The sequence below is a fragment of the Perognathus longimembris genome, chromosome 7 (genome assembly GCF_023159225.1).
Source record: "Perognathus longimembris pacificus isolate PPM17 chromosome 7, ASM2315922v1, whole genome shotgun sequence".
In the NCBI taxonomy this organism is placed as follows: Eukaryota; Metazoa; Chordata; class Mammalia; order Rodentia; family Heteromyidae; genus Perognathus; species Perognathus longimembris.
In genome coordinates, this window is record NC_063167.1 from 7,827,194 (window position 1) to 7,852,168 (window position 24,975).

Here is a 24,975-nt window from a genome sequence, read left to right on the forward strand (position 1 = left end):
AAGCCACAGAGAAATCAAGTGACCGAGGAAGCTGTTCTTCCTGGTTGTTCTCTCTCTCTCTCTCTCTCTCTCTCTCTCTCTCTCTCTCTGCACACACAAGTATTGAAGCTTGAACTCAGGGTCTGGGCGCTGTCCCTTAGCTTCTGCACTCGTGGCTGGCACTCTACCGTTTAGGACACAGCTCCACGTCTGGCTTTTGGGTGGTGACTTGGAGATGAGACTTTCCTAGTTGACCAGGCTTTGAATCCCACTGTTCAGATCTCAGCCTCCTGAGCCCCTCCAGCCAGCCCACCCTGCCCTGGGGTGCAGCTCTGACGCTGCTCTTGGAAGAGGGGTCCTGAGACCGACTCAGTGAGAAGTAAGCCAAGGAGATGGGGTGGAGCGTCTAGCTCAGGGGGTCCCCTACACTTTCCTGCCATGGTCCCTTGTCCCCTCGAAGGCAGAGGCCAGGGTTTGGCAGGCGTGGAGGGGCATCCTCCGCTGGGTAGGAGTCCTGCATTTCAGATGGATTTTTGGTCAGCGGGGTTGGGGGAAGAGCAGGTGACAGTCTCCCAGGGAGGGGACAGTCCCGGGAGTGGCAGCCACGGCCTGAGAATGAGTGAGGAGCAGGTTAGCTGGGTGAAAAGTCCACGGCGAGAGGAGCTGTCCGTTTCCCCTGCTTAATTTATCCACTATTTGGCTAACCTTGCTCTGAACCCAGGCCCGAGACCCCGCTCCCTTCTCCCCCCGCCTCCCCGCTGGGCTTCCGGGCCGCCGCCCGCCAGGAGGGAGACGCGTTGGCCTTGATGCGGCCGGGGGCCCGGGGCTGCCCGGGGGAGAGGCCAGCCGCCCGGCCAGGCAGTTATTTATGACCCGAGCCTTCTCCCCGTCTTTAGTAGTTGCCGGCAAGATCCAGCCCCCCCAAAGGCCAGACATCCGCTGAGCCCCAGAAATCGCCCCGCCCGCTGCCTTTGCCAAATACACAACGGTGCTGGAGACAGTGACCTTTCGAGCTGGGGCCATCTGTCATCCCGGGCTCGGGCAGCCGCTCTGGCCGCGAGGGTCGGCCTCCTCCCGGCCTCTGGGCCTTCCACCTGCCCTTGACCGCTCCGGGACCTTCCGGCCGCTGTCCCCGCTGCCCGCAGACGCCCCCTCCTCCCCGTGGCCCTGACTCAAGGGGTCCATGGAGTGGGAGGGTCAGCCCAGCAGTAGTGACCCAGGCGGGGGCGCGGTCCCTGGCTTCGAGAAGCCCTCGGCACGCGTGGCTTCTTATAACCCAGGCAGGAGCCTCATCTCAGGGCCCATGAGGGGGGCTGGGGTCGGAGGGGGGCTCCTCCAGCCTCCCAGCTAAGGTGGCTCCAGCCCCAGGACAGCGTGAGCAGAGCCCTGCGGACCTTCCTGCTGTCACTTCGCGTTTGTCACCGAGTCCCTTCCTGGAGAGCACAGAGGCCACATGTGGTCCCTGTCACCAGTGGAAACTCGCTGATGCTTCAGGAGCAAGGCCTCCTGTCCCCGTCCTGCCCTCCGTCCTGCGCATGCCCAGGCTCCGCCCTCCGGACTCCCAGGCGTCCTGCGCATGCCCGGCCTCCGCCCTCCGGACTCCCAGGCGTCCTGCGCATGCCCGGCCTCCGCCCTCCGGACTCCCAGGCGTCCTGCGCATGCCCAGCCTCCGCCCTCCGGACTCCCAGGTATCCTGCGCATGCCCGGCCTCCGCCCTCCGGACTCCCAGGTGTGCACACACACGCCATGCTCAGGGCAGGGCAATGGTTTGTCTGGACGGTAGTGGGGACCCCACCCCCACCCCCCGGCAGAAGGTTCATGTCCTCCCTCAGTTTGCTAGCAACCTTGTGAGGCCGTCCAGCTGGTCTTGAACTTGCTACCCTCCTGCCTCTGAGTGCTAAGATTATAGTTGTATTCCACCACGCCCAGACAGCATTGTTGTTTCACTTAGCTGCCTGGTAAGCCTAATCTGAATGAATCAGGATTGTTTACACTTGCCTGTGTGTGTACGCACATATATTCACATTATTGTGCCAAGTCACAAGACCACCACCAAGAAGACCACCGAGACTCAGACATTCCGAAATGCAAAAGCAAGGCAAGACTTTATTTAAGCGGGGCCGCGGCCCGGGGCCTCGTCCTACCCACCGACACAGCGGAGGTTAGGAGGAAGCCCCAAGCTACGATTCCACAGGGCTTACAAAGGCAAAAAACAAAGTTACAACAATCAGGTGTTCAAGCAAGCAAGATTAGGACACAGGTACAAATCTGATTGGCTCAGGGCTCGAGGCATTCTAGGGGTGGTCAGAGTTAAGCATTCCCAGCGGTTAGAGTTCTAGACCGATTGGGCCCTAATGGGCTTGTCCTGGGTCTGCTCACAGGCCCTGCTTCTCTCAGGTTCACGTGGTAAAGTGGGGTTCACGTGGTAAAGTGGGGCCTGACTTCAAAGTCTGGCACTTCAACATGTGCACGCTTGAGTGCCAGGATCAGAGCTGGAATTCAGGGCCTAAGTTTCTCTCAGCTGTTTTGCTCATGGCTGCTTGGCCACTTGAACCACAGCTCCGCCTCTGGCTTTTTCCTATCCAGGCTGGCTTTGAACCTTGATCCTCATATCTCAGACTCCTGAATAGCTAGGATTACAGGCATGAGCTACTGGTGCCTAACAGTTTCCTTTGATGCGTTCTCCGGGGACAGGATTGTGCTAGTTAGCTTTTCGATGCTGTGACAAACGCCTGAAACAACATAAAAAGAAGAAAGGTGGACTTGGGCTCGTGGTTGCTGTCCAGGCTCAGTTGGCGCCATTGTTTCTGGCTCATGATGGGGCGAAGCTGCTCACCTTGTGGCAGGCAAGAAGCAGAGAGAAGGGGCCTGGGACACGAGAGAACCCTCAAAGACACCTCTCCACTCAGTCTGCTCCTTCCAACTACAACCCACTCTGGAAGTTTCCATCATTATCCATACTTCCTTCAAACTATGAATCCACCCATTGGCAGATGGATTTGCTGATTAGCTCAGAGCCCTCAGGACCCAGTCACCCCATGATTGATTGATTCCACCAACTGGGGGACAAACTCTTAGTTCATGAGGCTTTTGATGGGGAGCAGGGGTCACAACACCTCGTACCCCAAACTGTAGCAATGCTTTTTCTTCCTTTCTGAAAACCAGTCAGTGCAATTTATGGAGCCCAGGTCAGAAAGAGTGTGTGTGTGTGTGTGTGTGCTGGTCCTGGGGCTGGAACTCAGGGCGCAGATACTGTCCCTAAGCTTTTTCTGCTCAAGGCTGGCAACTTGAGCCACAGCTTCGCTTCTGGCTTTCTGCTGGTTAGTTGGTAGTAACAGTCTCATGGATCTGTCTGCCAAGGCTGGCGTTGTTCCTCGATCCTCAGATCTCAGCCTCCTGAGCAGCTAGGATTCCAGGCAGGGGCCACGGGTGCCCAGCAAGACTTTCGTGTCTGGTGGAGGAGTGCCAACAGCCTTTCTCCTGTGGGCAGCGAGGAGCCGTTGAAGATTCTAAGCAGAGAGCAGCGTCCTTCAGCCCGGCAGGGGGCACAAAGCCCACAGCACGGAAAAGCAGGCCCCGCCCCAGTGACACCCGGAGAGAGGGGTCAGCCTCCTGTGTCAGCTGCCGTGTGTCCCTCAGGCCTGTCCCTCCAGCTCTAGCCATTGCTCAGTCCCCCGCTTCTCTGCCTGGTGCACGGAAGGCTTCCCTGCCCTCAGTGGGAATGCGCAAGGCCTCTCTAGGGAGCCATTATGGTTAGGGTCCTGCCCTTCCCCCACCCCTTTTCCTCTGAGAGAAGGTCCCAAATCCCTCCCAGAGCCACTGTGACTGTCCTCTGTGATTGGACATCCAGTGTCCCAGGACCTCTACTCCCTGCCCCTCCTATGGGGCCCAGTCTCCCCTTATCCATATATTTCTGAGAAGGTCCTCCCACCCCCACTTAGCAGGTGGCACGTAGGAAGGTCACGTCACAAGGCAGAACCTCCGTGAGGACAAGCCTGGCCTAAGTCGATGTCACCCATTCCAACATTTCCTGAATTTCTTCACTGTCCCCAGATGGCCGCTTGCTCCACCGGGCAGGGGCTCCTGCTACTGCCTGGAGACAAAAGGCTCTTTAGAAGCAGCTCGGCCTCCAGGCTGTCCGGGGTTGGGGCACGGTGGTGCAGGGCTGCTTCCAGCAGGACCAGATGGCAGTGATGCCAACGACAGACCGACAGACGGGATCAGCCAACTGCCCACCAGGATGCCAGCTCCGGGCCAGCCCGGAGGCACAGCACTAAGAAGGGGGTCTGCCAATGGCCTGTCACCACACTGGCCAAGTGTCAGTCAGGAGAGGACAGAGTCCCGGGACCCCAGGACTGCCATCAGAGCACCGGCCAACCGTCACTCAGAGAGTCCCAGTGGCAAGGGCGAGCCCATCAATGGTCATTCTGGCAACAGCCATTGTTGTTGCTATTCAGAGCCCTTTCAAGGTCATCTCATTTTCTGGGATCACCCCATCCAACCCTCAGTCCGTGAATTTCAATGGACTGATTGTCTCCCTTGGCTGCAAAGACTGTCCACAAGACTCAGGCCTGGCCAAGGAGAGCACTGCTTTTCCTCTAGCTGCTGTGATAGGCTTATGTGTGGACACCTGACTCAACCCAAGCTAGTTATAGCCAATCAGAACGGATTCTGGGTAGCTACACTGTGAGGGAGAGGGGAGGAGCTTGAGAGAGAGAGAGAGAGACTGAGAGAGAGACTAGAGCTGACACAGCCAGTGTGCCATCAGAGAGCAAGATGTTTTGGGAGGAAGTCAGCCCTAAGAATGTGGAAATGAACAACAAGGAAAGAGGAACTGAGTGCTGACCATGTCTTGGAAAGTGGGTTTGCACTCTGGATCCAGAGTCACCCCAAACCAGTTATTATTGGGCTTTTCAGCTGTCACTCAGGGAGTGAGCCAGTGTCTCAAGAAGGGGCAGCTCCTTCTCAGGGCACCAGCTCCTGAGTTTGGGCCTGAAAGGACTAGACAAACTGGCTCCATATTTGCTTCGCAAGGCCCTAGCGCTGGGCGTGGTCTTTGACTCAGCAGAGTGTGGGCATCGTCCCAGTGGGGTCACCCAAGTCTATCGGTGACAGTGACGGCAAGGGCAGTGTGTCTCTGTAGCCGGCCTGTAGCAGGACTTGGAAACCGTGGTCTGGCTGCTCCCCATGGCGTCTGAGCGGCTGGGCTTCCAGCTCCTGCGTCCTTCTCCTAAGCCACTCAGGGGCTTTGGCGAGGAAACCGGCCAGGCCCCTTGTGGTCTCAGGGCGAGGCGGCTGCACATGGCGCCAGGCTGGGGCTGGCAAACTCCTGCCTGGTGGTCATATCTGCACACCGAGTGACCCGTCACCAATGCCACTTCCCGGGACTCCAGCATCCCTCCGTCAACTACTGGTTTGTACCTAGCCCGGGGGGCGGGGGGGAGGGGAGGAGAGGGGGGGTCTGAAAAAAGTTTGGGCTTTGGAAGCAATAGAACTTGGCACACACCCATGTCCACCTCTGAGAGACAGCGAGCTCTCAAAGCAGACTCCTGTCTAGGCACAGAAAGGGCCGGTAGCCCCCAGCGCCCCGAAGTGGCCTTGCCTTCCCACCTGGTGAGAAGCTGGTGAATCAGGGCAGGTGTCAGATGTGCCCTCTCCGTACCCTTAGACTTCTTACTCAAGAGGCCGAAGACCTAAGGGCTCAGAAGCAGAATCACTCAACTGGACCATGGGGTTTAAGTCCCAGCCCTGCCAGTTCCTAGCTGTGAACCTGGGAAGATTCCCTCATCCTTCTCTGGCTCCGTTTTCTATGAAGTGTTGGAGATGGTATCACTTAGGATTTATCGTACACCGAGCCCATGGTGGTTTATTACTTTTATTGTAATTTTAGTTTGATGCCAGTATTGGGGCTTGAACTCAGGGTCAGGGTGTTCTCCTTTAGCTTTTTCACCACTTGAACCACAGCTCTACTTCTGGCTTCTTGGCTGGTTCATTGGAGAAAAGAGTCTCATGAATTTTCTTGCTGGCTTTGAACCATGATCCTCAGCTCTCAGGCTCCTGAGTAGCTGGGATTATAGATGTGAGCCACCGGTGCCTGGTTTGATTATAAGAGGAGACGGAACTGCATTCATTTGCTCACATGCATTCATTCACTAGGTATACGGCTCCTTCGGTCTTCACAATCAGTTCTGTTGTGGCAGACAGGGCTCTGGGTCCTCTGTGTTACAGGTGAGGAAACAGAGGCGCAGAGAGCTTAAGTTCAGGTTAAGGTTAAGCTGAAAGCACCCCCGAGCCAGGACGCAGAAGCTCAGCCGGAAATGGCCGGCCCGACTCCAGCCCCTCCCTCCTCCTCATCTGTGGGCTGAGCCAGGGGAATTGGCTTCGCTCCGTCCAGCAGCCCAGTGTGGAGGGCAATGATGGCAGGCCTGGCCGGCCCGGCCCAGCTGAGCCAAACCCCACCCGCTGGCCCCCGGCAAGAAGCCCGGGGCTCAGGCCCCCCGAGCTGCCTTAGCGTCACGTTCCTGCCAGGCCTGCAGAGGCTGGCGGACCCCAGGTGGACCCCAAGCTGGGGCTCAGCCCACCACCCCTGTGACCTGGCGAAGCCGATCCCGACACGTCACCTCAGCCCCAAGGCACCAGCCCCCTGGCCTCCCCCGCGGGCTCCCGCGGGCTCGCTTCCTTGGTCTTTGACCCCGAACAACGGAAGGAACGGGAACGGTGAGGAGGGCTGGGCACTTCTGCAGAATTTGGGTGTTACTCACCCAAGAGAGGTACAGGGGGGCTCCAGCCAAGTCCAAAGACGGAGAAGGGCAGGAGACCCCCACATGAGGCTCCTGCCCCCCCGTGGGGGACTGAGAGCCCACAGATCTGCGAGCACCAGGCCCACCAGCCTCCCCGAGGACAGGCCGCCAAAGCTGCTGGGCCTTGGTCTCCTGGGCGCATGGTGCCGGCCCCCAGGCAGTTCCCAACAAGGACTCCCAACTGGGCAGCCTAGCTCCTATGGGAACATCCGGTAAGATCTAGAAACTTCTTTTTTTTTGCCAGTCCTGGGCCTTGGACTCAGGGCCTGAGCACTGTCCCTGGCTTCTCTTTGCTCGAAGCTAGCACTCTGCCACCTGAGCCACAGCGCCACTTCTGGCCATTTTCTGTATATGTGGTGCTGGGGAATCGAACCCAGGGCCTCATGTATATGAGGCAAGCACTCTTGCCACTAGGCCATATCCCCAGCCCCGAAACTTCTTTGGTCACCACAGTTGAGGTGAAGAGTGAGGTAAGTGAAGATTGAGGGCACTGCCAGGCACGCTACAGGTTCCTGTGACGTCCACAGGACCCCGGGGGAGGACACACAGGGGACGGGGACAGCCTGGACTATTCCCTGATAGACTGGTGGTTACTGTCTGTCAGGAGGTAGGAAGGCCATGGGGCAGGGATGGGGGTGGGATGGGGACAGAAAGGAGCCGGCGGCTTCCAGGGGTGAGAGCCGACTGATCTGCGTGGTCTCCTGTGGAGTTAGGAAAATGTCCTGAAACAGAGAGTCGCACAGTTCTGGGCAGTGGCCTTGGCGCCCTTGGGTTGCAAAGTTTGTAGGGCGGACTGTGTGGTGTGTGAGTTACAACCAAATGAAGCAGGAAAACGACCGCAATCAGCAGGGCCGGCAGGGGGACAGGTAACAAATGAAGTAAACAAAACGCTAAGTGAGAAAGCCCGTGATCCTAGCTACGCAGAAGGCTGAGAGCTGAGGATGGTGGTTTAAGCCAACCCAGAAATGTCTGTGAGACTCTTACCTTTCATTAGCCAGCAAAAGGCTAGAAGTGGGGGCTGGGGTAGTGGGGGGCTAGTGGTAGAGTGCTTGCCTCGTATACATGAAGCCCTGGGTTCGATTCCCAAGCACCACATAATATAGAAAATGGCCAGAAGTGGCGCTGTGGCTCAAGTGGCAGAGTGCTAGCCTTGAGCAAAAAGAAGCCAGGGACAGTGCTCAGGCCCTGAGTTCAAGCCCAGGACTGCCCCCCTCCCGCCAAAAAAAAAAAAGTCAAAACAAAAGGCTAGAAGTGGGGCCGTGGCTCAGGTGGCAGAGCACCAGCCTCGAGTAAAAAAGCCAAGTAATGGGCAAAGAATATGGCTTAGTGGTAGAGCGCTCGTCTCACATGCGTGAGACCCTGGGACCCTGGGTTTGATTCCTCAGTACCGCATATACACAAAACATAAATCAAAATTATTTTTTAAAAAAGCCAAGTAAGAGCGCAAGGCCCTGAATTCAGATCCCGGTTACCTTTCTCTATGTTGAATAGAACAAAAAACAAAAATCCCCACGGAGGCAGAGTGACGGAGGCCCAGGCGGTCAGGAGGCGCTGCCGAGGAGATGGAGACGGAGTTGCAGGCTGAAGGCACAGGGTGGATGGATGTGCAGAGCCTCCCGAGCCAGAGCCCAGTGAGTCCCGGAAGGGGCCTCAGCCCGCGTGCACAGCAGAGCCACAGAGAGCCGGGACCGGGGGTGTGGACCGACCTGGTGACCTGTGTGTCAGCTGGACTTGCCTGGACCCAACGGTGTCCGTACAGAAATCCTCCAGCTTGCTATTGAGCCGCTCCTTGCCTGAGCATCTGAGGATGTGTAGAGGCCTGGGGCGGAGGGGGGGGGGTGCCCGGGGTGGGGGTACCCGGGGTGGGGTGGGGAACTAAGGAGCGGGAGCGGTCCTGCAGCTCAGCACTGGTGCAGGTGGACTCAGTGGCTTGTGGCCTGGTGCCTTTTGTGTCCCTTGTCAACAGAGGCCACCTCTCTCTCCATTGACCAGAATTCTGTGTTGAGGTAGGGGTGGGGTGGGAGGGGGGCTGTGGTCATCCCGGGAGCTTCCGGTCAGCCCAGTCCCTCCGGAACATCAGCTGTGCCCTTGAACAAGAGAACCAGCCTCTCAAAGTCCCCTCCCCCAGGGGGAAGCGTGGCCGCGGCCACAGGACTCCATTCCTGACCACTGGCCAAGCCATACAGCCTGGTCCCCTGGCGCCGGGCCAGGACGGGACTTAGGTCTGGCGCCTCCCTGGGCTGGGTGCCCACCCCAAATCTGATTTCCTTTGGGAATGGGGAGGAACCTCAAGCACGGCAGCCATGTCGTTTCCCAGGACCTAGGTCTTCCTGTGGGGTTGGCCTCGCCCCTTTCCTTTGCTCTGCCAAGCAAAGGGACAGAATTAGCTCTGCCCGGTCACTCCAGGGCCCTCCAGGCAGCCAAACCATCCCGGAGAGCGACCAGAACTCAGCCTGCTGGGAATCTACCCAAGGCCTTTCCCCTGGTTCCTCTGGGAAAAGATCCAGGGAAAGATTGAAAGCTCCTGTCCTGGGGGTGGGATGGAGGTGGGACCAGGCCTGGTCCTGCCAAGAGGAGAAGACCCCGGGCTGCTGGGAAACCAGTCCTCAGGCCCCAGGGCCGCCCCCCAGGGAGCCTGCGTGCATTCCTGGCCCCCAGGCCAAATCCAGCTTCATGGAAACCCCGGGAGTCCCGCTTGCAGGGCTGAGGGTGGGCGGAGCTGGGCAGTGGCGGTGCACCAGCCTTGCCTGCACAAAGCCCCAGGTTCCAAACCCAGCCAGGCCAGAAAACAGAAAGTCTCTGCTCTGGGGGCACACAGCCACGTTGTGTGGACACGGCATGGGCGTGCAGACACTCCTGGGGGACACTTCTGGAGCACTATCTCTGGCTTTGTCCACTCGAGTCCTCAGGTGGGTCCTGGTGAGGCCCCTGGACACTGACTGGTGATGCAAGCCGGGGCGCTGACCAGCAGGCAGAGCTGGGTTCAGGTTCTGGGCCTGGCCAGCATGGCCCTGCTTGGTGGCTGCATTTACTCACGGGGGCAATGGCAGGCAGCTGGCACTTCAGAGCCCTCCCTGACATCAGGATCGTGTTCCCCAAAGCCACCGTGTCCCTGCCTTCTGGCACCTGCTTGTCTCCATCCCTGCTCGAAATAGTAATACCATATTGCCCCTCTGTGTCTCCATGGCAGGCTTGCTGGAGCACGTGGGCAGTGCCGACCAATCAGAGGAGAGCAGAAGTGATGTCATTTGTTTCCAGGCAGGGCCAGGCTGGCCATGTCTACCTCTGTCCCAAGTCTTGGGGGACACAGAGCAGAGCTGGAGTCACCACCCTCGTCACAAAGACAGAAACCCTCACTGTGGGAAGCTGTGGAGATTGGGGGGGAGGGAGGGCCTCACATTTTGGTGGACACATACCAGCTTTGGGGTCCTCGAAGTCTTTGGGGTGGTCACTAACGGATGAGCACGTCCTGTCTAGGGGTGGCAGCCTTGTGGGGGCTCCGTGGTGGGATCCGTGTCTGCACATGGAACAGCCTGACCCTCCGGCCACCCTGGTGTGTACAACCCCCCAGGAAGGCCTGTGGGGGAGCCTGTGACCTCCTCACTCTCCGGGAGGACATCCTCTCTACAACCTCCCCAGGAAGTCCCTGGCCTGCTTCCTGCCGCTTCCCCATGTGGGCAGAGGGACAGAGGCCGCTCAGCGGAGGCCACATTGTCCTCCCCCTCCCCCATCCCCACTGACCCAGCCAAGGTGGTTTTTATTTTGCCAGTCCTGGGGCCTTGAACTCAGGGCCTGAGCACTGTCCCTGGCTTCTTTTCACTCTGCCACTTGAGCCACAGCGCCACTTCTGCCTTTTTCTATATATGTGGTGCTGAGGAACCGAACCCAGGGCTTCAGGCATGTGAGGCAAGCTCTCTACCACTAGGCTACATTCCCAGCCCCCAGGCACGGTTTCCTGGGCCTTGTGCCACAGAACAGCAATACCTGAGGACCAAGGGGCATCTCAGCCGCTGGCCCAGTCTGTGCTCGTTCTTTCTACCACTCTAGCCTCCCCAGCTCCTGTGGCCGATTGGGAGTGTGGGGCCCTAGCACCCTGCCCACAGGCCCTACCATGATGCCGACAGACAAGAGGCTTTGCTGGGCCCTGTGAATGAGCTCAACTTTGACCCCATGCTCTTTGACCTGAGGGCTTCTCTGCTCCTGCAGTCAACCTTGCCCTCCCCACGGGCTCCAAGGAGGACGGGGTCCACTGTGAGCATGGGGAGGGGGGGGTGTCAGGCATGCTGCCCCCCCCCATGGGCCACGCCTTCTGTCACCTTAACGCAGACGGCCATAAACTCAGGGGACACCTGCTCCTGTTCTGCTCCTGTAGGAAAATGAGAAGATTGCTCCACAGCTCCTCCAAGGTCAAAGGCTGGGCTCAAGGTCACCCAGGCCTCACCTGGGCCCTGGGGCTGTGGTAACTGCAGACCTTCCTCCTCCTCTGTCCCCGGATTCTCCCTGCTTAGCCTGCGGCCAATGTCCGCACCCGAAGACCTGAGGATGCCCCGCGGCGCGAACCTCCTCTCTGCCCGGTGCCATTTGTTCCTTGATGTCTGGGGGGGGGGGGGGTGGCTGGGCCTGACTTGGGACTCCTGCCCTTGGGGCCTCTAACCACCTTGTTTCAATGGGGTCTCCCTGTTTCCTGGGGCTCGCCATCCTTTCTCCATCTGATAATTCGCATCTTGCACTGGTGTCTTCCAAGCGTAGGCTTTTCGGGCACAAGCAGGGGGACCGGCTCTGCTCGCCCAGGGGTGCCGACGCAGGAGCAAGGGGAGCAAACTTCTGGGCTATGTTCAGGGATGCCGTGGGGCGCTGGGAGGGGGCCCGGCCACGCTGGGAAGGAGCCAGGCATCTCCTTCCGCCCTCAGGCCTTGGCTCCACCCTGGCCCGCCGCCTCGGCGGCTTCTCCCCTCCTGGCAGCTGGTGTGCGGGGCTGATCGATCCTCTCTCCAAGGATAGGATGGTGTTCCGTGGTGGGGACTTGCTCCCTCCTACTGCCCACTACGGATTTGAACAAAGGAACGTGTAAAAGCCATCTTTCTTTTTATTTTTCATTCCTGCCGTTCAACCAGTTTGTGCAAGCCGAGACTGAGTGGGTTGTGGAGGGGGAAGACAGAAATTCTGGAAGCAGACCCTTCTGGAAATAGTCAATGCACACTGCTGAGGCTGGTTAGATTTGAGAAGCAATTTAACAATAAACTCTATAGAATTAGAAATGTACCAAAGTGTCAAGGTGGCTACTGGCTCGTTTCCTGTCTCCTCATGGGGAGAGGGGGGGCTAACACCCATCAGTCCTGTGCAAAGGTCCTGGGGCTGACCTGGGAGGGTGCCAGATTCTTCTTTGAGCAGTTCTGCTCACCCCCCTGCAGAAATGTGCCAGCAGACAGGGGCCTGGGGGTGTGCCCAGGTGCCTTGGTCCCTCAGCTCCTCGACTCCGTGAACAAGTCTCTGCTTCCGGCCTCTATGTCCGCCCCTTGAAAGTATTCATGCAGGTGTAGGTTCCTGAAAACCTGTGGATCTCCTCCAGTGCGGCCTGTGGGAGAATGCTGGGGGAAGCAGAGAGGCAAAGATGGTCAGTAGGGCGGGAGGAGGGGGGGCAGCCATACCCCAGCTCCTTCCATGCCACGCAGCCGGGGTGGGGGAAGCTGACGCCTGCTAACAGAGTGGTCAGCACGGCGCCTGTGCAGGTCACTCGCCAATGAGGCCTCCGGGGTGGGAGGGGCGGGGCCCCTGGCTCTGGAAGAAGCTGTCCTGTGGGGCTAGGCGGCCATCGACGCCGCCCTGAACCGGCCACCTGTGCCGGCCCCCTTCACTGAGGGGCTGCAATGGCTGCCTAAGATCTAGAACATTCCACAGGAACGTGACACTGGGAAAATTCTGGGGATAGGAGACTGTTTGGAGGTGGTCTGTCCTGGTCAAGACCACCTGACTAGTTTCCTTTTTTTTTTTTTTTTGGTCAGTCCTGGGCCTTGAACTCAGAGCCTGAGCACTGTCCCTGGCTTCTTTTTGCTCAAGGCTAGCACTCTGCCACTTGAGCCACAGCGCCACTTCTGGTCATTTTCTATATATGTGGTGCTGGGGAATCGAACCCAGGGTTTCATGTATACGAGGCAAGCGCTCTACCACTAGGCCATATCCCCAGCCCCCACCTGACTAGTTTCTATGACGTTCCTGTGAATTCTGAACCTTTGATCAAGACCCCTGGGCTCCTCATTAGACGAAATGCCCCGAGGGCTGCGGTCATCTCTAATTCTCTGTTGGACAGTGGTTCTCAAAGTGTGACCTGGGAACCCCTGGGGGTGCCTGAGATCTCCTCAGGAGTCTCTGAGTTCAGATGATTTTTTAAAAATAATAATAAAAAAGGAAGGCATCATGTGAGCTTATTGTTGCTGCTCCATCACAAGTACACAGTGGAGTTTTCCAGAGACTCAGGGACATGGAATATCACAAGGGGTTAACATCGGAATCTAGTTGTCGCCAGTGAAACCATGAACATTTGCAAACATGTGAAACGTGGTTGCTCCTGACTACAGTCATTATTATTACTTTTTGTAGAACATTTGACAACTATGGTCCGGGGATATGGCCTAGTGGCAAGAGTGCTTGCCTCGTATACATGAGGCCCTGGGTTCAATTCCCCAGCACCACATATACATGAACTGGGCACGGCGGCCCATTCCTGGAACCCCTGCACTTGTCGAGGCTGAAACAGGTAGATCATGAGCTCAACGTGAGCCTTGGCTACACAGCAAGTTTGTATCTCAGGGAAAGAAAAACAAAACAACTGAAAAAGAACAAGAAAAAAAAAAGCCAAATCCCCAAATCCCCAATTTATTTTATTCTAATTATTTTGTGTGTGTGCTAGTACTGTAGCTCGCACCATCCCTTCGCTTTCTTTACTTAAGGATGGTGTTTTACCGTTTGAAGCACACCTCCAGTTCCAGGTTTTTGTGGGTTGGAGATAACAGTCTCATGGACTTTTGGTCTGGACTGGCTTCAGATCTCAACCTCCTGAGCAGCTAGTATTACAGGTGTGAGTCATCAGTGCTTGGCCACTTTTATATTAATTTAACAGGCTGTCATTGCTATTTATAAATGAACATACACTGTATCCCAACATCTTTTCCCTCAGTTTTAATTTCTAACCCAATGAACAGTGGTAGATATAGCTCAGATAAAAGACCAAGTTGGAGAACCACTGCCCTATGCTCAAGATGGCATCCTTTCTGCCCACGGCAGACAAGACTAATCGCGCCTCACTTGCTTACTCTCTTTCACCTGACCACAGCAGGCATGACTAATCGAGCCCATATGCACATTCTCCAGCTCGCTACCTCTTCCCCACCAGCGACCATGGGGGAAGGAGCCCAGCCTAGCAGTTTCTCCCACAGCCTCATACCTTTTCAAGATAATGAGGATATTCATTGTCCACGGGAGCAGGAGGAGGGCCTGATTTAGCTGCACAGCTTCCACTGTCCTCCGGGCCACGGTCTCCGGCTTCAACGGGGGAAAGAGGTTGGGAAACCTGAAGGCAGGCAGACACAGGAGGTCTCCCTTGTAGAGGCCTGCACTCCTGCCAGGGGCCTTGGTGTGGCCTCCACATCTGGGTCTCTCTGGCCTCTGCCGGGCGAGGGCCTTGAAGCTTTGGAATTCTCTCTCATCCCAGACCTCCTGGAATTCCCAAGGCCTGTGAGTGGGGGCTTCCCAGCGGGTCCCCATGAGAATCAGGGAGCTCATCCTCCTCCCCCCATTTTTGGAGTCCTCCAGGGGCTCTTAGAGTTCAGTAGTCCAGGCCCTGCCTCTTGCTCTGACCTCTTCTTCCCTTCCTTCCATGCCAGCAGCACCACGCAGTCCTTTATGTCCCTGCCATCCTATGCCTTTCCCTGCCATGGTCTCCCTCCACTGTCCCAACAGCCTGACTCACCCCTGGCTCCTCCCATCCAGCCTTGAGCAGCCTCTGGTCTATTGAGAGCCAAATAATGGCTACTGGCTTTGCTCTACCACTTGAACCACAGTGCCATTTCTTGCTTTTTGTTGTTGTTGCTGCTATTTGTTGGTTAATTGGAGGTAAGAGTCTCACCGTTTCCCACCCAGGTTGGCTTTTAGGTGCGATCCTCAGATCTCAGATTTCTGAGTAGCTAGGATTACAAGGTGTGAGTCACCAGTAACCAGCTGGTTGTTTCCTTATGAATGGCTGGTGTCCTCCACCAGACTATGAGTCCCACAAGGGCAGAGGCCTGGCTAATCTTTCTCCCAGTTGAAGCCACAGCATCTAGGAGTATCCAGCACTTAGCAGGTGCTCAACGGATAACTTGCTGAACATAAGAACGCCAAGCAACTTCACCCAGTGTGTCCTGCTCTGTCTGGAGGCGAGTGCTCTGCTCCAGCTATCTGCCTGGCCATTCATTCATTCACTGATTTATTGACTGATCCATTCAAACACGTGTAGCATTCATTCCACGGGATTTCCAAACGAATGAATGAATGAATGAATGAACGAACAAGCAGACATCAGGGAGGTTGTCATGCCTACACAGAAGCATCCGACCCTAGAGCCATAGGTTGATGATGAACCCTAAAGGCCAGGCCTGTGCAGGGATATCGTCTCCAATGTACAGATAAGGAAACCAAGGCTGTAGTGATCGAGTAGGGTGAACACGGCCTTGCACAAGGTCCAGGCTTTCATTCTTCCTGTTCTCCTGGGCTTCAATCTCCCTCTGCTACCAGGAAGATTAAGGCTGATGAGTCCCCGGGTCTGCTGAGTAACAGGCGGCTCCCTCCCTGCGATTCCTCCTATTATGGTGCCAAATGGCACTTTCTAGAATGCCAGCCTGGCATTCTAGAAGGGGCAGCCTCGGGGGTCTGCAGAGAGGCAGCTTGCTGTACCGGACTCCATGGAGGCTGGTCTAGACTCCTCCGCCTCTACCTGCAGCCAGCCCTGCCTCTGGGAGGGGCGGGGGGGGGGGGCAGAGCGGACAGACCCAGGGGGCTGGGGAAGCTTCCTGGTGAGACCCCTACTGGACTGGCAGAGCAATATCGAACGTCTGCTGGTGGGATATTTTCCCCATGGTGGACGGCAACCAAACGAGCCCCAAGTCTCGCAGGTGCAGAGTGACTCAAAACCAGGCGTTTCTGTTTCTACACTGCCCCCGTCACTAGCCACTGAGGCACGCTGGGTGATCCCTGCGTAGCTCTGCTAAAGCATCTCCTCCCCCTCTCCCGGCGACCCACCCACTTCATCTCCGTGTCACTCGCTTGTTTGGGTAGGATGCCAAGGATGGCACCCAGGGCCTTGGGCCTGCTAGGCAAGGATTCTTCCACTGAGCTGCACCCCCAAGTCCAAATCCTCACTTTTGGGAGAAGCGGAGGCCTGTCATCCTGAAGGAAGACCATTGGAGGCCGGGTGGTAGCACACAGGGGAAGGCGCTGGTGGGTAATCCCTGGCTTTCGTTATCTGGAATCTTATGTCCCTAAACCATGGTCCGCCATTACAGTGCCACTTGCTGAATACTTGGTCTGTAGCAAGATGGCTCCATACACCGATGAGAGATGAAGGTTGGGGCATCAACTCATCAGGCCTGATGTTGGGTGACAGGAGAGGTGCCACCTGGGTGCCTGGCTTCCTAGCACCCACTCCCTTCGCTGCCGTTGCTCTGCAGGGGCTGGGGGGAGGGAAGGTTAGGCCTCTCTGGTTTCCTTACATGCACCTATAATTTATGTGCAATCCAAGGCAAACATCTTCAGCATACAACCTGATTTATGCAAACCAGGAATGGGGGGGGACTTTCTAAAAGCCCAGAAAGTGTGGGCCACAGGTGGCTCAGGCCTCTAAACCCTAGCTATTCAGGAGGCTGAGACACGAGGATCATGGTCCAAAGACAGCCTGGGCAAGTAAGTCTATGAGGTTCTTATTTCCAGTTAATCACCAAGAAGCCAGAAGTGGAGGTGTGGCTCAAGTAGTAGAGTTGCTAGCCTTGAGCAAAAAAGCTCAGGGACAGTGCACAGGCCGTGATTCAAGCCTCAGGACAGAGAGATAGACAGCCAGACCACAAATAGCCACACACACACACACACACACACACACACACACACACACACACACCCCAGAAAGTTCCCTGGGGCTCACCTCTATCCCTCTCCCTCAGGGCCACCCCCCTGGTCTGTTCCTAGAAGCACAGGCCAGTCTTGCACATTCTAGAATTCCACACAACTGGAATCATGCAAAGCGATCTGTTTCTCCACTCACCGCCATGCTCCCGAGTCACCAGGCGGCTCATGTTTACTACTCTGTTTCCTTTGTGTCTCGATGTAGCGTTTCCACTGCACGCTCTCAGCCCTGGGCTCGGCACAAGCTCTGAGAATCAGGACCCTACGCTGCTGGAGTAGCCCAGCGCCCTGCAGACGGAGGATCGGCTACCAGAGCCCGAGGCCAAGGCCGAGGCGTGCAGTGGACGGGGTGGACTGGCTCGGGGGAGGTGGCTGACCTGACCCTCATGCCCTGGAACATCTCGGTGCTGGTGTGGAAGGGCAGCACGGTGGTGGCGTTGACGCCCGGACAGTCCAACAGCCCCAGGGTCAGGCTCTCCATGAAGGCGAAGGCCGAGGCCTTGGATGTGCAGTAGTCGATGGCGCCGGGGATGGCGGACAGCGCCAGCACGGAGTTGAGGCACACGATGTGGCCATTCTGCAGCTCCAGCATGCGCGGCAAGAAGGCCTTGGTGGTCTGAGGGCGTCCAGGGAACGGGGGTCAGCCCGGAGCAGATGCAGGTTCTAATCCCTCCCCCCCCCCCCCACCCGGGAGAGTGTCCACCGGGGACTCACAGCTCCGTCCGTGACCGAGGGAGAGCGCTCAGGTCAGGCATTCCTCGTGACCTGGGGCTGCCCCCCCTCCCCGGCCTGGACCCCAGTCTTGGTGAGCCTCCCTCCCCGCCCCTCCCCAGGTCCCCAGCTGGGCCTCACCCAGAACTGGCCCAGAGTGTTGATGTGCTGAGACTTGAGGAGAGCATCGTCGTCGCTGTCCATCAGGCTCTTCCCGTGGACCACGGCGGCGTTGTTCACCAGGATGGTGATGTCACCCACCTGCGGGCAGGGCCACGATGGCGGTCAGCCTCGGTGGCCGCCACCTGGACCGACACAGCCCAGCGCCACAGTCCTCCCCCCAGTTAAAAATGGTTTCCACGCAAGTAACCTGCTTCATGGAAAATGTTCTGGAAGGTGCCCCGGGCAAGCGGGTCTGCCCTTAGCTTAGGGCCCACGAGCATCTTTCCTTCGCCAGTGCCCCCCCTCCCCCCAGCCACGTGCTCGAGGACGGGCGGCCCAGCACCGACCTTCTCCCGGACGGCCTTGGCCGTCTGGTACACCTCCTCTCGGTTGCCCACGTCACAGATGAAGTAGTGGCACTCGGTGCCCATCTGCCGAACCTCCTCTGTCGTCTCCTTCAGGCACTTCTCCGTCCGGCCCCAGAGAACAATCTAGGAGAGGAGAATCACTTGTGATGGGTGGTTGGGAGGCAAGCCGGAGGGCTACAACATTGCCATCAGAAATTCAGTTAAGTCATTTAAATTCCTTGAAGCTCCGGACAGCACCCAAAATAAAACGCACGGGAGCAATGGACCCTGGCAGCTTTTGAAGGACAGCACCTGCCTCCTCTCAGGCGAAGCAGCAGGTTCGAAGCCCCGGGGGTCAACCACCTGGCATTACCATCAATCTCGTTCATACTTCCCGGTCTGCTAGTCCTGCCCCAGTCTTTCCTGCAGACTCAGAGCAATAACGGAGCTCTTCCTGGAAAATGTTCTGGAATGTTCTGTTAGGAAGGAGCCCACGTTCTCACCAATGAGGTCTGGAGCTGAGATTCTTCACCTCAGTCGTCAGGAAGGGAGGATGGGGGAAGGAACCGGAAGGAACCACACCCTCACCCGACAGGTAATCACAGGAGGTAGGTGACTTTGGCTGGCATCAAAGGGCTGAGCACATTTATGAATGGAGAGCCCATGGACGATGGGAAGAGAAGCCCCGTCCTTCCTTCTACAGGAACCAAGGGCCAGACGCCTGTGGGACTAACCACCCTCATCGTAGGCTTAATCGGCACAGAGGGAGAAGGGCGGAGACCAACAGCCCTAGGGACAGAGGCAGAAAAGCGGGTGCTGGGTGCTGCTGGGAGTTCACCCAATCAGAACACAATGAGCCAGGTGCAGGGTGGCTCTTGCTTCCCCTGTCTAGCTACTCCGGAGGCTGAGATCTGGAGGATTGAGGTTCGAGGCTAGCCCTGGCAAAAAAGACTATGAGACTCCATCTCCAAGTGGCCAGCTAAGAGCTGAGCTAGAGTTGTGGCTCAAGTGGTAGAATGCCAGTGAAGTAAGTAATCCAGTGCAAGGCCCTGAGTTCAAAGTCTGGTACTGGCAAAAAGAAAAGAATGGCTGATGCAGGAAAGGAAAACAAGTGTTCTAACTGCGGGCTCTGGTTACATGGCTCTTTTCATGTCGAGAAAAGCCCACCTAGATGATGGGGGTGAGTGTCAGTTTCTTAGTTGCTTTGTTGGAAAGCTCACAAGTTTCACACAGACCATTCAGATTTAGCTGCGAGATGTTAGCTGCACGATGGCTTCTGACCCACTGAAGGGTTCTTTCTTTTTCTTTTGGTGATATTGGGCTTTGAACTCAGGAGTCCATACTTGCTCAGCAGGTGCTATAACCTTGAGTCATGCCCCCTGGACCTTTTTTTGGTTTTGTTTTTTGTTTGTTTTTGGCAAGTCCTGGGTCTTGAACTCAGGGCCTGAGCACTGTCCCTGGCTTCTTTTTGCTCAGGGCTAGCACTCTGCCACTTGAGCCACAGCGCCACTTCTGGCCATTTTCTATAAATGCGGTGCTGAGGAATCGAACCCAGGGCTTCATGTATACAAGGTAAGCACTCTTGCCACTAGGCCACATTCCCAGCCCCGCCCTGGACCTTTTTTGTGTGTGATAAGGTGTCACTTTCTGGACCGTCATCCTCCTCTTTTTAGGATGACAGTCAGCCTGCCCAACACGCCCAGCTGTCCCTTGAGAAGGGGTGTGGTGAACTGTCGTGTCTGGTCTGTTCTCAGACTGCCGTCCTTCCGACCTCCACCTTCCAGACAGCTAGGATTTCAGGCGTGAGTCTACTTGGCTTGGCCTTGAGGTTTTTAAATTAGCTTTTTAACTTCCAAAAAAAATTTTTTTTTTAAAAAAAGGAAAATCAGAATGTCCTCTCGACCCGGACGACTGGCTGGAGAGCCTTCATTCTGTCTGACCACCTCGGTTAGTCCAAGTCCTGAAACCCAGGAAAGGTTTTTACAAGGGAGGTTCCTGCACTTGTCCCCCAGCCATCAAGGGCAGAAAGATTACCATCAGACGGGCGCCAGGGGACACACTCTTGATGGCTGAACTAAAACACTTAGGTGGGATTGCCCAGGACAGGCTGGGGTGGGGGGGCTTAATGAAGAGGAAAATGATCCAAGAATGCAATTTGGCATAAGTACCCTAAACTCTCCCAGGCCCTATCCCTGGTCAAAGTCACTGACATTCACATTTCATTTTATTGTCCCATATCACTCCATCTACTCATCCATCCATCCACCTACCCATCCATCCACCCATCCATCCATCCATCCATCCATCCACCCATCCATCCACCCATCCATCCAACCATCTATCCATCCAGCCTTACTCATCCACCCATCCATCCACCCATCCATCCATCTACCCATCCATCCATCCATCCACCCATCCACCCATCCATCCATCCATCCATTCATCCATCCAACCATCTATCCATCCAGCCTTACTCATCCACCCATCCATCCACCCATCCACCCACCCATTTCTGAGTAAGTCCGCCTGAGATGTGAGGAATCCCAGCTTCTTTTTTCCTGCGCTGGTCACCTCTGGCTCAATGGACAATGGGGCAGTGGGGTTCACCTGTCCCCCGAGTCTGGTGAAGGCATATCTCTGGGGATCTTAGGAACTTGTGATCAAGTCAATAGAGGGCAGTTTAAGGCAGAGGAGTGTTTGGGGGAGGTCAGGGCAGCAGGCCGGAAGGCCCAGTGATGCCCTCTTGGGGTCCAGATGGCACCTTTCACTCCGGGACCTGAGGCTGTCACCAAGCAGGTGGGCATGGGGTTCCACCTAAAGGGGGCCTCGGGGCTCTACAGGCGAGGACTTCACCCCGAGGCTCAGGGGTTTTTCCGAGGGCCTGTTGAGGCTGCCCCTCCTGCCTCCCCAGACCAGGAGGCCCTTGGGGGCCTGATGGTGTCATGGTCCTTTCAGCATCCTGGTGCTAGGTGTGTGTGGAGTGGGTGCAAGCCAGTGTCAAAGGAGGGTGGGATTGGGTGGCAAGGGCGAAAGCTCTCTAGGCTGAGACACTACCCACCCTTCCTGGCAGGGTCACTCAGGGCTCCAGAACCCCCCGAGGGGTCTGTGTAGGCCGGGAGTCAGGCAGGTGCAGGGTGCCCCTGTGTGCCCTCCTGGGCTGGAACTCTGCCCGGGACAGGGCCTTAGTGTCGGGCGAAAGGGAGTCTCGGGCTGGTGCATGCAGGCCTCGCCGTGTCTATGTGTCTGCAAGTCTCTGTGTATCTGGTTTTGTTTTTATTTTTTTTCTTTTTGGTGTTGGTACTGGGGTTTGAACGCAGGGCCTGAGCTTTTTCATTCAAACTCTTACTACTTGAGCCACAGCTCTACTTCTGTTTTTTTTTTTTTTGCCAGTCCTGCGCCTTGAACTCAGGGCCTGGGCACTGTCCCTGGCTTCTTTTTGCTCAAGGCTAGCACTCTGCCACTTGAGTCACAGCACCACTTCTGGCCATTTTCTGTATATGTGGTGCTGGGGAATCGAACCCAGGGCTTCAATTGTACGAGGCAAGCGCTCTTGCCACTAGGCCATATCCCCAGCCCAGCACTCTACCTCTTGAGACACAGCGCCACTTCTGGCTTTTTCTGTGTATGTGATACTGAGGAATCGAACCCAGGGCTTCATACATGCTAGGCAAGCACTCTACCGCTAAGCCACATTCCCAGCCCCGACTTCTGTATTTTTTTTGAGTTTCATTGGAGATAAGAGTCTCCCGGTCTTCCCCGCCTGGGTTGGCTTTGAATGTGATGCTCCGATGTCAGCTTCCTGAGCAGCCGGGATGACAGGCGCCAGCCACGGGTGCCCAGTTTGTGTGTTTTCCATAGTGTGAGAGTCTCTCTGTGAAGGTGTGTGAGTCTGTGTTTCTCTGAGTGTGTCTGTGTGTCTGGTATGCTGTTTCTCAGGTCCTAGAAGCTGGGCCTGGACGGGCTGTTTCCATGGTGATGGATGGCCAGGGCTGGGTGAGGTGGGCGCAGGGGTGGGGGGCCCGGGACTCTGTCCACCGGGTCCCCCAGCTGTACCCCTCCCTCCCTGGGAATCAAGAGCTCCTGGCTGGGATGCTACAGGCACCCCTCGAAGGCTCGGCCCGGTGATTGGACCCGAGTTCCCTGTGGAGACCCTGCAGCTGACAGGCCAGGCAACCTGCCCAGTGCCAGACAGGGCGAGGGGGGCAGAGCTCAGGGAGCCGGCTGGGCCTCTCTTTCCTCACTCCCACGACAAGGGGCAGCGGGGGGCGGGAGTGTCAGAGCTCCAGGATTGACTCCTAAGCAGAGTTTACAGAATCAGGAGCCTGGCGGCTGGGTGACTGCTGCTCTGCTGCCCCCTCCGGCACAAGGGGCAGCCCCTGCCCTTTCCCCTCCTGTGACAGGCGGGCAGGAGGGAGGGGAGGGAGGCTCAGCGCGAGGGGACTGCCGTGCTGCCAGTCGGCACCTGAGTTGAGGACTGGGCTGGCCTTGGGTTCTTGATGTCTGCTTGCATAAGGGGAAGCGTGGTGTAGGAGCTGGAAGCAGTAATGGCTTCCTGGTAGACCTTGCTGTCAGTGGATTACATAAGCCCAGGTATTCTCTCTAAGGTGGACCCCTTGTTTGCACTTCTGTGTGTGACATGCCAAGGTGACTTCTAGGCTGACTTCCAAGCATCCTGCAGAGCCCTGTGGGAATGTCCCCACCGTTCTGAACCTCACAGGGTCTCCTTCCATCCTCTCTCCACGAGACTGCACGGCAGCTGACATCTGTCATGCTTCCATACTTAAGACCCCGTGTGTGTGTGTGTGTGTGTGTGTGTGTGTGTGTGTGTGTAAGTTTGGGGGGTACAGATGAAGCGAGGTGTCCAGTGTGAATCTATACCCTAGGGCAAACATGACACCTGGTCTGCGTCTGTGTCAGTACCCAGCTGTCCTCCCCCTTCCTGGTGAGCGCCCACGTTTTCTGGGAAATCTCATTGCCCTCTTACACCCAGCATGGGCCAGGCACAGAGGAAAAGCTCATCACATGTCCCTGTCATGGTCACCCATTTCTAGAAGCTTCTAGAAAAATCTGCCTGCCTAAGGGACATGGGTGTTCTCGCCTTGCCCTCCTCGCTCCCATGTCTGCACTTGGCTTTTCTTCCAGAGCTGAGCTGGGGGCCACTGTCCTGTTCTACCAGGGGGGCCCCAGGAGGCGGTCCCCCGGCAGGTCCGGGGCAGGCCAGCTTGTGTCCCAGGGCCTTGGCTGTGCAGAAGGAAGGGAATCCCCACTGGGGACCCCAAAGCATCACAGGCTGGGAGATGGGGTGGAAGGGGGGTGCGCAGCGGAGGGGGGGCAGGGGAGAGGAGAGGAGCAAGCAGGTAAAATTTACTCTGTGATCCAGTTAGATCCAGATCGGTGTGGGACACAGTGGGGTGAGTGGGTGTGCCTCCAGGAGGACCCAGGGGAACAGAAATAGGGGCCTGGCACCTCTTGGTTATAGAGGACGGGGGTGGGGTGCAGACCCCGTGACAGAGCTCATGCCCACACGCGCAAGGCCTTGGGTTCAATCCCCAGCGGCGCAAACAACAGAAGAAGGGAGATACAGCCGGACGCCAACAGCTCATGCTGAGATCGGGGGATTGGGGTTCAAAGCCAGCCCAGACAGACAAACCCAGACAGACAAACTCTTATCTCGATTAACCAGCCAAAGAAAGTGGAAAAAAAGATGTGGCTCACGTGGTAGAGCACCGGTCCGAAGCAGAAGAGCCGAGGAAGAAAGAGCTCAAGGCCGGGAGATTAAGCCGCAGCACCGGCCCAAGCACGCACGTGGGCACGCACACGCGCGCACACACGCACACACACACACACACACACACACACACACACACACACACACACACACGGCCTTGCAATCCTGTCTGGAGTATCCAGACTTTAGTTAGCACGTTGGTTGGCCTCCTATCTATCCTTTGCACGAGGACGGTGAAGCTGTGGCTTCCAGCCTGGCTCTGGGCCGCCCAGCACCGTCAGGTCCGACCCCCCCCCCCCCCCCGCCCCGCGGGCTCCCTGTCGCCCCGCCCACTGCAGCACAGGCTCACCCCCCAGGGCCCGGCCCAAAGCCCACCCGCCCTGCCGATTCCCAAAGTCAACCTTCTGAGTGCACGTCTGGGGACCAGGCGCCCCTCGATCCATCTCGGCTTTCCACTCCCTGCCACCTTTCTCCCAGGAGCCCCATTTTCAAAGTCCACATGCTCCAGGCCTTGCCCCATCCAGGCAAAGGACTAAGAGGACTCAAGGACTCTCAGTGCTCAGCAAGTCTGTGTCCAGGAGACGTAGGACATAGTCTCAGCCGCCGTCCCCTGACAACCACATTCTTGCAGGGTAGCAAGATCTTCAAGAAGGTGGTGTGTGTGTGTGTGTGTGTGTGTGTGTGTGTGCATGTGTGCATGTGTCTATGTGTCTGTGTCAGTGTGTATTTTTTTATACTGAATAATAATCAATAGCTGATTTTTGTGCGTGTGCAGCCTCGGGTGTCCCTCTGCCAACCCCAGGGGTTCTGAGGTGACAAGGCCCCCTGGGGCCTCTTTTGGGACCCCCGGTGGGTCAGCACTTGGTGGGGCAGGTGGCTGGCGGAGTGCGCATGCATCAGGGGGCGCCCGGGCTCTGCCCTGGGCAGGCACGCATGCCACGCCGGTGCTCCGTGGCCTTTGCCCTTGGTTCCTCACCAGTGCGCAGGGGCTGGTATCATGGGGTGATTTGTGACCCTAAGGATGTGCATCCAAGCCCTAACTTCTAGAAGTCTGTGAGCATGACCTGATTCAGAAAGGTCTTTGCCAATAAAACTTAAG

At 57.0% G+C, this 24,975-nt stretch overlaps 1 protein-coding gene and 1 long non-coding RNA gene across 4 annotated transcripts in view; one reads left to right on the forward strand and one right to left on the reverse strand.

The window, feature by feature from the left end:
- Positions 1-554: 554 nt before the first annotated feature.
- LOC125354594 lies at positions 555-15,935 on the forward strand. The gene is made up of 4 exons (XR_007211509.1): positions 555-565; positions 4,307-4,317; positions 7,683-7,685; positions 15,792-15,935. It is a non-coding gene; the product is annotated as an uncharacterized LOC125354594 (long non-coding RNA).
- Positions 11,845-24,975, reverse strand: part of Dhrs3 (dehydrogenase/reductase 3) — a 29,581-nt gene continuing 16,450 nt past the window's right edge. For 2 of the 3 annotated variants that reach the window (XM_048350268.1, XM_048350269.1), the window contains 5 exons: positions 18,149-18,292; positions 17,781-17,900; positions 17,306-17,544; positions 14,221-14,346; positions 11,845-12,367 (listed from right to left, as the gene is read on the reverse strand). In XM_048350268.1, the coding sequence (XP_048206225.1) occupies positions 12,283-12,367; positions 14,221-14,346; positions 17,306-17,544; positions 17,781-17,900; positions 18,149-18,292 (714 nt within the window). In that variant the 3' untranslated portion in view covers positions 11,845-12,282. The remainder of the gene's footprint in view (positions 12,368-14,220; positions 14,347-17,305; positions 17,545-17,780; positions 17,901-18,148; positions 18,293-24,975) is intronic. The other variant, XR_007211508.1, reaches the window with a different exon arrangement.